General features: G+C 41.3%; 1 protein-coding gene across 1 annotated transcript in view; it reads right to left on the bottom strand.

Moving 5' to 3' along the window:
• PLCB1 (phospholipase C, beta 1 (phosphoinositide-specific)) overlaps positions 1-13,813 on the bottom strand; it is a 765,482-nt gene that overhangs the window by 106,635 nt on the left and 645,034 nt on the right. Inside the window, exon 27 of the mRNA XM_011998595.1 lies at positions 11,130-11,310. Within this exon, the coding sequence (XP_011853985.1) occupies positions 11,130-11,310 (181 nt within the window). The remainder of the gene's footprint in view (positions 1-11,129; positions 11,311-13,813) is intronic.

The raw sequence follows: 13,813 nt of genomic DNA, 5'->3' as shown, positions 1-13,813 counted from the left end.
CTATCATTCACCTGACTGCAGAATATTTTCTTGATTATGCCAGCATCTGCTCACAGGTACTGTTTTCCTTCCACCTACTGCCCTCATCCTTACCAGCATCAGCATCTGGTCAATGATGAGACTAAGCTTGAGAACTCACAGACCTTCTACCCACTCAGTTCTGACTTTATGTTGGTTTGGTGTCAGGCTCCATACCATTGTCAGGGCTACACTCCCTCCAGGCTCCCCAGAAGTTCCCTCTCTGTTGCGTCCTCTTGCCTCCCTCTTGGCTCCCATCACACTCCCTGCATTTGCCCTTTACCGCTTCCAGAACTGGTTCCCACCTCCTGTGGTCCCAGAACACACACTTATCTAAAATATTCAATTTAGGACAATGCAATGAATATTTATTAAGTACCTACTAAAGAGCAGGCACTGTTTTAGACACTCTGAGCTGATGACCTGGCTTTCTAGATCTTGCTACTCAAAGGGTGGTCCACTTACCAGTGGCAAGAGCATCACCAGGGAGCACATTAGAAATGTAAGTTCTCAGGCCCTACTCCAGATCAACTAAGTCAGAATCTACATGTTCGACAAAATTCCTAGGAGATTTGAGTGCACATTAGAGTTTGAGAAGCATTGTCTAGGTGGTTGTGGAAGATGGAGACTATCGGGAATAAACTATTTCAATTTCTCTCTGCCCCTTCCCTTTCTAAGCCAGCCTTAGGTGATTCTCCCCTTTGATTGCCCAGATAACTCTGCCCAGAAAACCCCTAATTGGCTTTTCCTATAGGGCGTCATTTACTGACATGCCTTTTATATGTAAATACCTTATTATTGTTCCCACAAAGGGATGTCACCATTTCAACCTTCCATTCTTAATAATACATGTTTAGAATCCCAGGCTCTATACAAAATAGGCACTGAAAAACATGGTTGTGAATGAAATCTTTTAAGTTTCAAAACTACACTGGACCCAACCTCAGCGATAGTTATGAAAGCTCACATTCAAGCCACAGGCTGCCTTATTGGAAATACTTTTAAAATTATATATTGGTGTTTAACAAGTTAAATTTTGTTCCTTTAGGAAAAAGCATCTTAATGTGAAATTCAGGTGTGTTTTTTAAAATGAGGTTTTTGCATGCAATTAAATGAAAATGGTGCTTCCTTAGAATCCCAAAGAGTGTATGTTTTAAAAGGATATCTCTGTGTGTAATATGTAAAATATGGAAAGGTCCTACTGTGCTGAGTTTGCCTTCATCTCCCCCATAGTGCCTTACTACATAACTACACAGCCTCACCTCTGCTCATCTCAGCCTTTTCTTTTTTTTTTTTTTGAGACAGAGTATCGCTCTGTTGCCCAGGCTGCAGTACAGTGGTGCAATCTTGGCTCACTGCAACCTCCACTTCCTGGGTTCAAGGGATTGTCGTGCCTTAGCCTTCTGAATAGCACGGATTACAGGCATGTGCCACCATATCCATCTAATTTTTGTAATTTTAGTAGAGATGGGGTTTCACCATATTGCCCAGGCTGGTCTTGAACTCCTGACCTCACGTGATCTGCCCTTCTCAGTTTCCCAAAGTGCTGGGATTACAGGTGTGAGCCACCAAGTCCAACCTCAGCTATTTTTTAGAAGACCCTCACTCTTACTGAAATTCTGCCCATAGAGCATTTACTAATTTTATTTAAATTGTTTCTACTGAAGCTCCAGGACACAGAATAATTAATATTATGATTTTGTTAATATTAAATAGTATGCCACTACTGTCCAGCTCACATTAAATTGGCAATGGGATTTTATATGTGCATCAATAATTTCTCTCTCTTTTATGCTGCAAAAAGAGGATTTGGGGTACACCTGTAGTTTTCTCTACCCAATACTAACTACTTCTCCAGGAAGAACGTCCTCTGCTTTCTGAGAATGGCCTCTCCCACATGCTTCCCTTGGGAGCTGCTGTATTTTTTACCCCCCATCTCTTGGCCAAGGTAATTGGTCCAGGGTAGACATTAATCCAAGTTGGGTCAGTCATACTCTGACTTTTGGTTGCAGGCTTGGTCATCATAGGACCCAAACAAGGTTTCCCCCAAGATTTTTCCTACACGTCAATGGAGAAATAAAACTCTGAAGGGATCAGTGCCTGTATTTTCTATCAAGGGGAAGCCTATCTGCCACTTTGGAAAAGAATAACATTAATACACAGAGGAAAGCAGGGGCAGAGTTTGGACAGTCCCCTTTCTTATGTGATATACCCTGTGTACTTTTCTAGTACATACCCTTCTGGCCTAAGTTAGTCCAGCATGGAATTCTGTGGCTTGCCATCACAAGAATAAGGACAAAATAAAAACAAACAAAAACAGAAATAAAAAAATTCTGCTTAATCTCTAAACAAGATAAACTTCTGTGTTTTGGGCTCAGAGTTCTTACTGCATAAGATGTGAAAATAGTACCCAAAAGAGTGATTTTTCATATAATAATTGAAGTGCTTTTTGACTAACCTAAAAGCAAGGTATACCAACTTTTGGTGTATATATCAGCAGGCTGGCTCTGCTCAAGGAGCCATTCAATCATTTATTAGTCACAAAACTCTGAAAGTAAACTGACTATTAAAGGTAGAGAAGAAGCGAAAATTCGCTTGGACTTTCTAGGAAATAAATTAAGAGGGTATGTGGTAAACTGAATGGTAGTAAACAACATTTAATTTTCACTTTTGGTATGATTTTTTTTTTTTCTGTCCCAAAGGAACAGACACATCTCAATTACTTCGCTGGTTTGTTTGGCATTCATGATAACTCTCCCAGCTCAATGTTCCAAGCCTTTTAAGGAGTTAAAAGAAAGGCCCTGGGGAATAAAACTTCACGCTTGTTCTCAACTCTGCTAAATTTCACTTGCTTTAGTCATTGGAGGGCAAGAAAATGGTTTCCATGGAGGAGAATAATTCCTTGACTCTAACTCAAAAGGGATAAAAAATATGTGGACAGAAATTGGTACGTTTGGAGTCTCTTCTAGGAAGGATACTCTTGGAACACAGGCAAAAAGCCAAGTCTAAAATATTCATACTTCGGGCTCAACACATCTTCCTTTCCCTTCCGCTAATGTCTAAAGAAGATGCCTCTTTCTTTTCTGTTAGTCAAAGCATTTACTCTGGATTTTCACTATACGTTGTTTTTCTTCTTCTATTTTTTTCTTAATTTACAAAACATCTGAACTAAGTAATGATCTACACAGCAAGCACATCACTGACAATTTGAAAACAAGGTAGAGGCAGGAGGATCACTCGAAGCCAGGAGTTTGAGACCAACCTGGGCAACATTGTGAGACCTGTCTCTTAAAAAATACAGAAAATTAACTGGGCATGATGGTGCATGCCTGTAGTCCCAGCTACTTGCGAGGCTGAGGTAGGAGGACCACTAAAGCCCAGGAGATGGAGGCTGCAGTGCACTGTGTTTGTACCACTGCCCTCCAGCCTGGGCAGCAAAGCTAGACTTTGTGTCTAAAAAAACAAAAACAAAAGCAAAAACAAGGAAGATGCTTATATGGGAGTGTGACCTGACCATTCATTCAAAGAGTATTTACCTACTATGTGCCAGTACTATGCTAGTATTGATGGTCCAACCTTTCTCTGTGAGTAGACAGAGAGGGCCTTGTCCACCCAGAGCTATAATCTCTACTAGCTCCCTTCTCTTTTCAGAAGGAGAAAGTCTTGGACAAAAAGGGCAAGTACCTTCATCATTCTATGAGATATTCTTTCACATCTATAAAATTATTATTTGTAAAATTTCCACAGCTAAATAGAACTTATATTAAAATAGCTGCTTATTTGAGTTTCAATGTTATAATAATCTTTGAAATGTTTTTTCCTTGCTGAGCAAAGAAAAATGAATGTGAAAGTCTGACCAAGGCTTCTATTCAATGTGGAGTTGCCACCTTATATGGTTTGGTTCTGTGTCCCCACCCAAATCTCATCTTGTAGCTCCCATAATTCCTATGTGTTGTGGAAGGGACCCAGTGGGAGATGATTGAATTCTGGGGGTGGGTCTTTCCTGTGCTGTTCTTGTGATAGCGAATAGGTCTCACAAGATCTGATAGTATTATAATGGGGAGTTTCCCTGCACAAGCTCTCTTCGCCTGCCGCCATCCATGTAAGATGTGACTTGCTCCTCCTTGCTTTCCTCCATGATTGTGAGGCCTCCCCAGCCATGTGAAACTATGAGTTCAGTTAAACCTCATAGTTTGGGTATAAATTGCCCAGTCTTGGGTATGTCTTTATAAGCAGTGTGAAACGGACTAATATACCACCTTGAGCAGGGAACTAGATAAATAAATTAAGCTACATTCATACAATAAAGTAATACAAAGCCATGAAAAAGTTTTAAAAAGCATGACATGAAAAATCACTATGACATAATGCTAAGTAAAAGAAGCAAATTGAAAACTATATGGATTTGGATCGTGTGTGTGTGTGTGTGTGTGTGTGTGTGTGTATCCCATTAGGGTACTAATCAGGAAAATTGACAAAAATGTTGACAGTTATTTTATTTCACATTTCACTACTAAAATCTTTTGCTTACTTTTCATTTCTTATTTAGTAGGAAATGCAACATTTCTTGGGAAAGCTAAATTATTTTTCAAAAAAAAAAAAAAAATGACCCTATGTAAAGTCTGAATATTGGAGGAAGACAGATAGCACTACCACAACTGTCCTAGGGATACTTCCTGACACTGCAAATACTCCTGGCACATATACTTCATCTAGGCAACCACAAAAAGGAGAACATTCAAGTGTGGCTCCCAGATAGCTGGGAGAGCACATGGTGCTGGTAGAAATCATTCAAAGAGAGACAACGAGTTCCCTCAAGCTGTGACAGGATATAAAAAACTGTAATACACATTTATATTTGAAGTGTATATAGATTTCCTAGTCAATTCAAGTATTGTACAGAAAAAGGCTTTCATTAAAAACAATATTTCAGGTGCATTATCTTGTTGTTCCTCCTTACAGTTTCATGAGGTAAGAGATATTTTTATCTCCATTGAACAGGTGAGAAAATTGACATTCAGATGGTCATGCAGTGACTTGGTGGAGGAGCAGTGGCCTGAAATGAGGACATATGACCCTAGACCCCTCACTCAACATCATTCGCATCCTGATGGGCCTGTCCATTCATAGCTGATCAATATCTGCCCAGAGCTTGCTGTCTGAAACACAACTTTTTAACCTTATGGGGCTGAACTCAGTTTGATGGTACTAATGTTGGTTTGGGGTCCTGGAATGACTGCTGGTGGGACAGACATGAGGATGTGTAAGAAGAACATGAGCCATTAAGGTTGATGTAAAGAAAGAGGTGAATGGATGTGATTAGAACATATGGGAGATATGGGAAAGGGGAGAAAAGACAGGAGGCAAAGCAAAGCAAAGCAAAGTAAGGCTCTGCAGAGGATAACGCATATGGTGACTGTGAAAGAAATGAGGAAATCTCTTTGTGAAGCCACTAAAAAGGAGGAAGAAGAAAGAAGACAAAATGGTGGGTCAAGCACATCTGTGGCTGAGAAGCAAAAACTCCTTAACTTTACCACAAAATCCCTGCTCACTGGGCTGTGGATGTTTAGTAGAATGTGATGCTAGAGCTGAATACCCAGAGTGATTGGAGACCCTCCGGTGAATCCCTAAGAATTTCCACCCCTCACCAAAGTCACTTTTAAAATTAAAACCTAATCCTAATGGTATAGACAAAACACAAGTTTAACCAGTGACAGTTGATGAAAAACAGATAAATGAATTAGAACAGATTTCCCAACCCTGTAGTTCTTCTCTGGAGCAAGAGTCCTTACCTGGGGTTTACAGACCCCCAAGCTGTTCATTGAGAGATATCATGGAGCACAAGCACTTGAATGGGGTGGAGGAAATTCCATCTTTATTTTCACTCACTTCCAACTAAAGCAAAAAGTACCTTCTACTGTGGATGTAGGGTGGGAACCACACGGGTGATTTCCACAGGAACTATGACTTTGTCACCAACAGATAATACAATCAACTTGATGACCAAGGTCTGAAGAGCTCACTGTATTTCCCATTTCAAATAAAAGAAATCGTAGGCTTATTCTAAAATGCATTTGGAGCAAAGATACACACTCCAAAACTGTGCTTCTTCAACTTGACCATATAACAAGTCCCTGGGAATCCTATTACAATGCAAATCATGACTTAGCAGGTCTGAAGTGCGGCCTGAGACTCTGCATGTCTAACACACTCCTAGGTGACTCACGGCCCACACTTCACACTTTGAGTAGCTAAACTATAGAGTTATTTCGATGGAGAGCTCTAGGGACACAGGTCTTTTTTTTTTTTTTTTTTTTGACAGAAGTAGAGTCTACAGGGCTAGTGTGCATTTTACATCTCCTATGATGATATGAATAATTACATCAAAAATATCCTCTAGGTGCTTATCAATTGATAGAGTTAGGCAAATAGTTACCACATCTGTGCTTTCATATCCATTTTTTTCCTGCTTTTATTATTTCATTTCTTAGAAGTGTTTCTTGTACACATCCCCTGAGTGTGTGTGGCGACTGTGTTTTATTCCTTTTCATCTCCAGTGTCTATCAGAATGCTGTGCAAATACTAAGTTTTCAATAAACATTTGACAGGGAGTTTATGGATGCCATGCTTTCTTTCTTAATTCTTGAACTGTGGATGTGGCATTCGAAATGCATAATCCTTAACCAAAGCACGTTAGTATTTAATCCCCAAAGCAATTTTGGGAGATGAAATACTGTCAGCTTAATTTTCCTCATCACCCAAATACTCCTTTTAACCTGGGGCTTACTTCTTTTTTAATTACACTTCGGTTTGTCTAATTTAGCCTGGGAGGCCTGTTCATTATTTAGAACCACCAGCAAAGATAGAACTAACACTTCTGGGTGCCTTTCAGTCAAAAGATTTCCTGACAGAACAATCTCTGGTTATTACAAATGGAGCCAGTAGGAAGCTTTGGCACACACGTCGCAGCTAAAGGTAGGCAGTAAAAATTGTAAATGCTCCCAAATGGCCATAAAATAAACACTGTGTGGTACTAATTCCAAGATATTCAGGCTTTAATCTTCCTAACAAGGCAGGTATAGGTGTGTGTAGCAGGCACTGGGACTTTACCTGAAACCCAAATCCACAATCACAGTGGTGCAAGGATGAGCACTTTGAGTGGGTGGCTTACATTTGGCCTGAAAGAGCCAGGTTGGCTTGGGCATGTATTTACGTCTCTCTGAACAGTCTTCAAAACTTTTACAACGTGTACTCACATTCCTTCTTAGGGAGAAGGGAGTGGAAGGGCATATGGTGGAGTTGCCACCTCTAGTAGGACTTCTACCACCTCCCTAGCTCCTCAAGTGCAATTTTCCCACCTACAAGCTCAGCTGGTTTTCCCCAATTCCCAACCAACCTTCTCTTCCAGTAGAAAAGCTCCTGAGCTGCTTTCCACACCCTCATCAGTGGGATTCCATATGGTGCCTCATGCTCAGGCATTGTTCCTGGGATGTTTAGGTTTTGCATGACTTTCTTGTGACTTTAGCACCCTATTTCTGCAGCTCAAATCTCCCCAAGAGGGTTTCTTGGGATGCTTTGGCTTCTGTTTTTATCTGTACTCTGAATTCCTCTTTCAGGAATCTCCCGTGGGTAACAGGCTTCCCTCTCACTCTGCCACCTCTCTTCTGAATTGTCTTGTGTCTTTCCTTGGGGAATGGTCTTGCCCAGGGGTTGGGGCCCTGGGGAAACTCCAGATGATTATAGTTGGTGATATGGTTTGGCTGTGTCCCCACCGAAATCTCATCTTGAATTCCCACGTGTTGTGGGCAGGACCTTGTGGGAGGTAATTGAATCATGGGGGCAAGTCTTTCCCATGCTGTTCTCATGACGGTGAGTCTCATGAGATCTGATGGTTTTAAAAAGAAATTTCCCTGCATAAGCTCTCTTTATTTGCCTGCTCCCATCCATGTAAGACGTGACTTGTCTTCTGCCATGATTGTGAGGCTTCCCCAGCCACGTTGAAGTCTAAGTCCAATTAAACCTCCTTCTTTTGTAAATTGCCCAGTCTCAGGTATGTATTTATCAGAAGCATGAAAATGGACTAATATTGGGGTGTCCAGACTTCTTTATTTTTTTATTTATTATTATTATTTTTTTGAGATGGAGTCTTGCTATGTCACCCAGGCTGGAGTGTAATGGCATGATCTCGGTTCACTGCAACCTCTGCCTCCTGGGTTCAAGCGATTCTCGTACCTCAGCCTTCGGAGTAGCTGGGATTACAGGCACCCACCACTCTACCCGGCTAATTTTTGTATTTTTGTAGAGACAGGGTTTCACTATGTTTCCCAGGCTGGTCTTGAACTCTTGAACTCAGGTGATCCACCTGCCTCGGCATCCCAAAATGCTAGGATTACAGCTGTGAGCCATCACGCCCAGCTGGGATGTCCAGACTTCCAAGCAACATTCCCCCTGTTAGTAAACTTGAGTCATCTGCTGGAGACCCCAGGACTCCTTAACCCCTTGGACTGCTGTTGGCCTGAACTTTGGGACGGCTCTTTCCTAGGAGACCACTTCCCATAATGTACTGGGATGCACAGCCCCAGGGTGGTTCTTGTGGAAGTTTCTTCAGATCACATCAGTTCTCTGCTCAAAAGCTTCCAACAGCTCCCACCTCACTCCTAGTGAAAACACAGAGGCCTAAAGACCCAAAAAGATCTGTCTCCCACCCCAAAAGTCCCATCTCTCTGACCTGATGCCCTATAATCCTCTTCAGGCAGAGCCACCCTGCTGTTCCTCCAACACTCAGGCCCATTTCCAGCCCAGAGTTTTTGCACGTCAATCTTTCTGCCTGGAGGAATCCTCCTCCCCGTGTTGGCTGTTGTCAGTTCTTCACCTCTTAAGTCAGATGTTGCCTTCTGTGTAAACCTTTCCATGCCTACCCTATTTAAAATTGCCAAGCATACTCATCATCCTTCCCCAAACCGTCCCTCCCTATTCCCCCATTTCTGATATTGCTTTTCTCCTAAGCCCTTATTACTACCTAGCATACTACATATTTTACCAATTTATTTTGTTTATGGTCTGACTCTTCCTTCTACAATATAAGCTCCATAAAGCTTAGGATTGTTATTTTTATTTACTACTGTTTAAAAATACTTAACAAGCAGGTGTTTAATAAGCATTTGTTCAAGGAATGAATGAATGGATGAATGCCTAATTTATTAGGATTTCTTTTTAAGGTGATGAAAATGCTCTAAAATTGATTCTGGTGGTGGTTGTAAGTATCTATGAATATACAACAGCCATTAAACTTTAAAACGAGTGAATTGTGTGATATGGGAAATAAAGCTGATTAAACAGAGACAGGCATGGCATTCCAGGTATCATAACGAAGAAGTTTGCTGTGTGTTCTCTGTGTGAGCAGGATACCAGAGAAACTCCTTCATTTTGATGATACTGGCTTGAAACCTGAATTAGCAGAGGCATCTACACAATGGTTATAAACCAGGGGCTCTAGAACTTGAAGACTAAGGTTCAAATCCCAATGGCACCACCTTCTAGTTGTGGAACCTTGGAAACGTCACTAAAGTTTGCTACATACATTTTTTATCTGCAAAATGCGACTGACAATAGTACCAAACTCTAATGGTTATTGTGAGAATTAAATAGGACGTTTCCTGTAAATGACTCAGCACAGAAGACAGCCCCATGGTGAGTGTTTAATACACAGCCAGCCACTATTTTAATTTTTATTATGTTCTGGAGTACTGGGGATGAGCTGCTGGAGAAAGTCAGATGGCAGTGGTTGTAGCCAGGTCTCAAAGCCATTATTGCCTGTTAAAATTTAATTTGACTTTCTCAGGTCTGTCAAGGCAATCCCTCCTTATGCCCGATCCAACCCCTGCCCAGACATTCTTTCACTGCTTTGATCTTACTTCAGTAGTTCACAAATAAGGCAACCCCTCAAAATCATGTGGGGCTTGTTAAAAAGCAAATCCTGAGTCTCACATGTAGGTATTAGGCAGTAGTTCTTGAAGTCTGGTCCTGGGACCAGAAATATGAAAACACCAGCTCTAAAAGAGATCGGTTGAAAATTTAAGGTAGGCCCTAAAAATCTCTTTTAACAAGCTCTGCAGGTGATTCTGATGCATGCTCAAGTTGAGAATAACTGGCCTAGTTAGAATTTGATTTTCAATAAGCAATTCATGCAATTTTGATCTACTCATTGCATACAGTCACTGGGGAACCAGTACTAGAACAACAGAATTGCACGGAATCACCTATCATACAGTGATGGTTAAATCATCTATAGGCTTCCAAACTTACAAGCTGAAGCAACTCAGAATTCTCTTATATGCACAGACCCTCAGCAAAGAAATGGACAGTTTACACATCTATCTCTTAAAACCCATTTCTTCTGGATACACTACCTTAATTTCTATCAAGCTTACTTATTTCTTTGGTTTTCGCATACGTTTGTTTTCAAGAATATTTTATTTAATCTATCTGTCACCAAATATTTATTGTGTCCCTACAAGGACACAAGGAATCAACAAAAATGGAGAGAATGTCTCAATTCACGAGGAAACATTTTGGAAGATAAAACTGATTATTAATGGTGAGGATGGCATTTCCTTTCACAGGGAGCCTTAGGAATTGGGTAGCTAACATTCTGTGTTGGCCATTTAGGTACTGCCTTTTCTAAATATAGAAGAGTGGACTGTATAATTTTTAAAAAATGCTTGCAAAGCCCAGTGCTACCAAAAAAAGGGGGGGAAATTTGTTTGCAACACGTTCTTAATTTCTTAAACAAAGGTAAGTGTTTTCTATTTCCTTGTGAGATTTCAAAGATTCCTAAAAGCAATTACAAAGTCAACGTAAGTTAGTGAAAATAAAAATGATAAAATATAGCCTTATTGACAGAAGACAGAGAAGCTTGGTAAAGATGCTAAGACAGTGGGCCTTATAAAAAATAGTCATGTGATGGACACCGTGTCAACTAAACAATCTCTCAAGTTGGTGCCAGTCACACCCGCCCTTGTTTCCTTTTAGTTATCCAAAAGCATCCAAAGTTTTCTATAAGAAAAGAGAGTTCCAGTTGCACAAACATAAATCATGTTTCCCAGGCTTACCAGTTTAATATGTTCTCGCTTCTGGTATTTTTCACTATAATACTGTTCTTGCCGAAGATTAAGCAGCTGCTGCTGTTGTTTGTCCTTCAAGTCTATCAATTTTTGGGTCATTTCAGCATCCAGGGCAGCGAGGTCTTGCTCAATCGTTGATGAACCATGATCGGGGCTGCTGGGTTCCGATCTGCAAAAACACAAGAGCTTGACTCACAAAACAGGAAGCCCAAAACAAGATGGAGGGAAGGTTATTCACCAGAGTTCCTCCTAGAGAAAGTTCTCTGTTTGGAAATATGTATTTTCATAAGCCACTTGGGGTAGAGGGTGAGACCCCAAGGACAAGCTTAGCGACAGTGTCTCCAATCCCAGAGACTGAATGGAATTCACGGTGCTATAGAAAGAGGCAGGGGCAGAAAGAAAAGCAAAGAGGCTGGGGGCCCTGGGCATGGCAGCGGTGAGAATAATAATCTCCCTTTGGGAAAAACAGTGTCTAATAAAAAATTTTCAGGTTTTAATCTTTTTTATTATTTTAAAATGTGACAAGCGTAATGGCATTCCCAGTTACCTTTCCCATATGAAAACTTCAGTGGACACTGCATTGAGTAGAGTTTGTTAGAGAAGCTAAAGATGTGCCCTGTTTAGTATCAGGGATGATGATTATAAATGGAGAGCACGTGTAGATGCCTTGTGTGGATAACCCCCCTGGCTGCCATCTGAGTTCTGTTTCTTAACAAATTTATTGTTGTTGTTGTTGAGACCGAGTCTTGCTCTGCTGCCCAAGCTGGAGTGCAGTGGCATGATCTCAGCTCACTGCAACCTCCACCTCCCACGTTTGAGTGATTCTCCTGCCTCAGCCTCCTGAGTAGCTGGAACTATAGGTATGTGCCACCATGCCTGGCTAATTTTGTATTTTTAGTAGAGATGAGGTTTCACCATGTTGGCTAGCATGATCTCAAACCCTTGACCTCAAGTGATCTGCCCGTCTCAGCCTCCCAGAGTGCTGGGATTACAGACGTGAGCCACCGTGCCTGGCCTCTTAACAAGATTTTTAATAGCAAAGACACACTATGAAAATAAGGCTCCCTGGAGGCTTCACCAACTTCACTGATATGTTTACCCAAATGGCAGTTTCCACACAAACTTACAAGGGGAAAGAGATGGGTTAGTTCATTCTAAAATATTTCGAATGCTTCCTCTGAGCAGCATGACTTTCTCTGCATTGTTCTTAGAGAATCATACAGATATTAAGAAGGTTAGGATGAATGTCAAAATAAATTAAAGTAATTATCATTAACTTATGGTGTGATTCCTTCCACTTTTGTGCTCGGTAGTATTACCTGTAGGAAACAATGGAAAGAAAGACAGAGTATTGGGAACAGGGTCCAAAGAGTAGGTATGCTCTTTTCATTTATATGGAACCCCTTCCAGAAAGACTAAACCACCACCTAAGACATCCAACACATCAGACTCTGCCTCCATATTTTTCACTTGTGGTCCGATGAGCCAGGTAAAGTTTCTTAGAATCAACTGTTACTAATTCTGGTTGCTTTTTCTTTGAATTGGGCAAGTATCAGTGGCATCACATGGAGAAGGGAGTTGGCTGAAGCTGGTGTTAGAATCAGATTTTGTCAAATAAGGAATGCAGAATTCTCTCAAGTTTCTTTTTGCATTTTTATGTGCAATGCCAAATGAGGACGGACGCTCTATACGGCTCCTCACTGCAGTGTTGAGGGGAACTTTCCTCTTGGCATGACACAGGTAACATTGAATTATCTTTTTTCTTTTCTTTCTTTTTTTTTTTTTTTTTTTAGCCAGGCTAGAGTGCAATGGCATGATCTCAGTTCACTGCAACGTTCACCTTCCTGGTTCAAGTGATTCTTCTGCCTCAGACTCCCGAGTAGCTGGGATTACAGGCATGCGCCACCACCCCCGGCTAATTTTTGTATTTTTAGTAGAGACAGGGTTTCTCCATGTTGGTCAGGTTGGTCTCCAACTCCCGACCTCAGATAATCCTCCTGCTTCAGCTTCCCAAAGTGCTGGGATTACAGGCGTGAGCCACCATGCCCAGCCTGAATTATCTTATATAGCAGGAAGTCATTGTAGCCAGGGCATAAAGGCATTTCTTTAATCAGTTCCAACCACCCCAACAGAGGCAGCCCTCATTGCTGACCATCCCCCCATGTGCTAGGCATACTCATATCCAAGTAAGTCAGTATACCCATCTCCAGCTTACATTTGAGGAAACCGGGCTGTGTGAGATAATCGGTCAAGGACACAACATGGAGGCGCAGTAGTGCAACTTGCCCAAGGCCAAAGATTACAGGGGCAGATGGGCAACACCTGTGCTCTTAAGAGCACCACAGCATGACTGCATGCCATGTCTGGACCCAAACTATTTTCGAGTAACCTGTTCTTCACATTATGTAGAAAGATCACTTGAGATGATGAATATTAAAGAAATTGGTGTGATTCATTCCAATTTTGTACTCTGTATTATAATCTGTAGCAAACAGGGAAAGAGAGATACAGTATTAGGAACAGGTCGGGTGTGGTGGTGGCTCGTGCCTGTAATCCCAGCACTTTTGGGGACCGAGGTGGGCAGATCACTTGAACCCAGCAGTTCAATGTCAGCCTGCGTAGTAAGACCCCATCTCTAAAAAAAAAAAAAAAAAAATTAGCCAGGCCTAGTG

The sequence above is a fragment of the Mandrillus leucophaeus genome, unplaced genomic scaffold (assembly GCF_000951045.1).
Source record: "Mandrillus leucophaeus isolate KB7577 unplaced genomic scaffold, Mleu.le_1.0 Scaffold116, whole genome shotgun sequence".
NCBI lineage: Eukaryota > Metazoa > Chordata > Mammalia > Primates > Cercopithecidae > Mandrillus > Mandrillus leucophaeus.
Note: the sequence above shows the minus strand (reverse complement) of the source record. Positions and strands in the feature narration are given on the sequence as shown.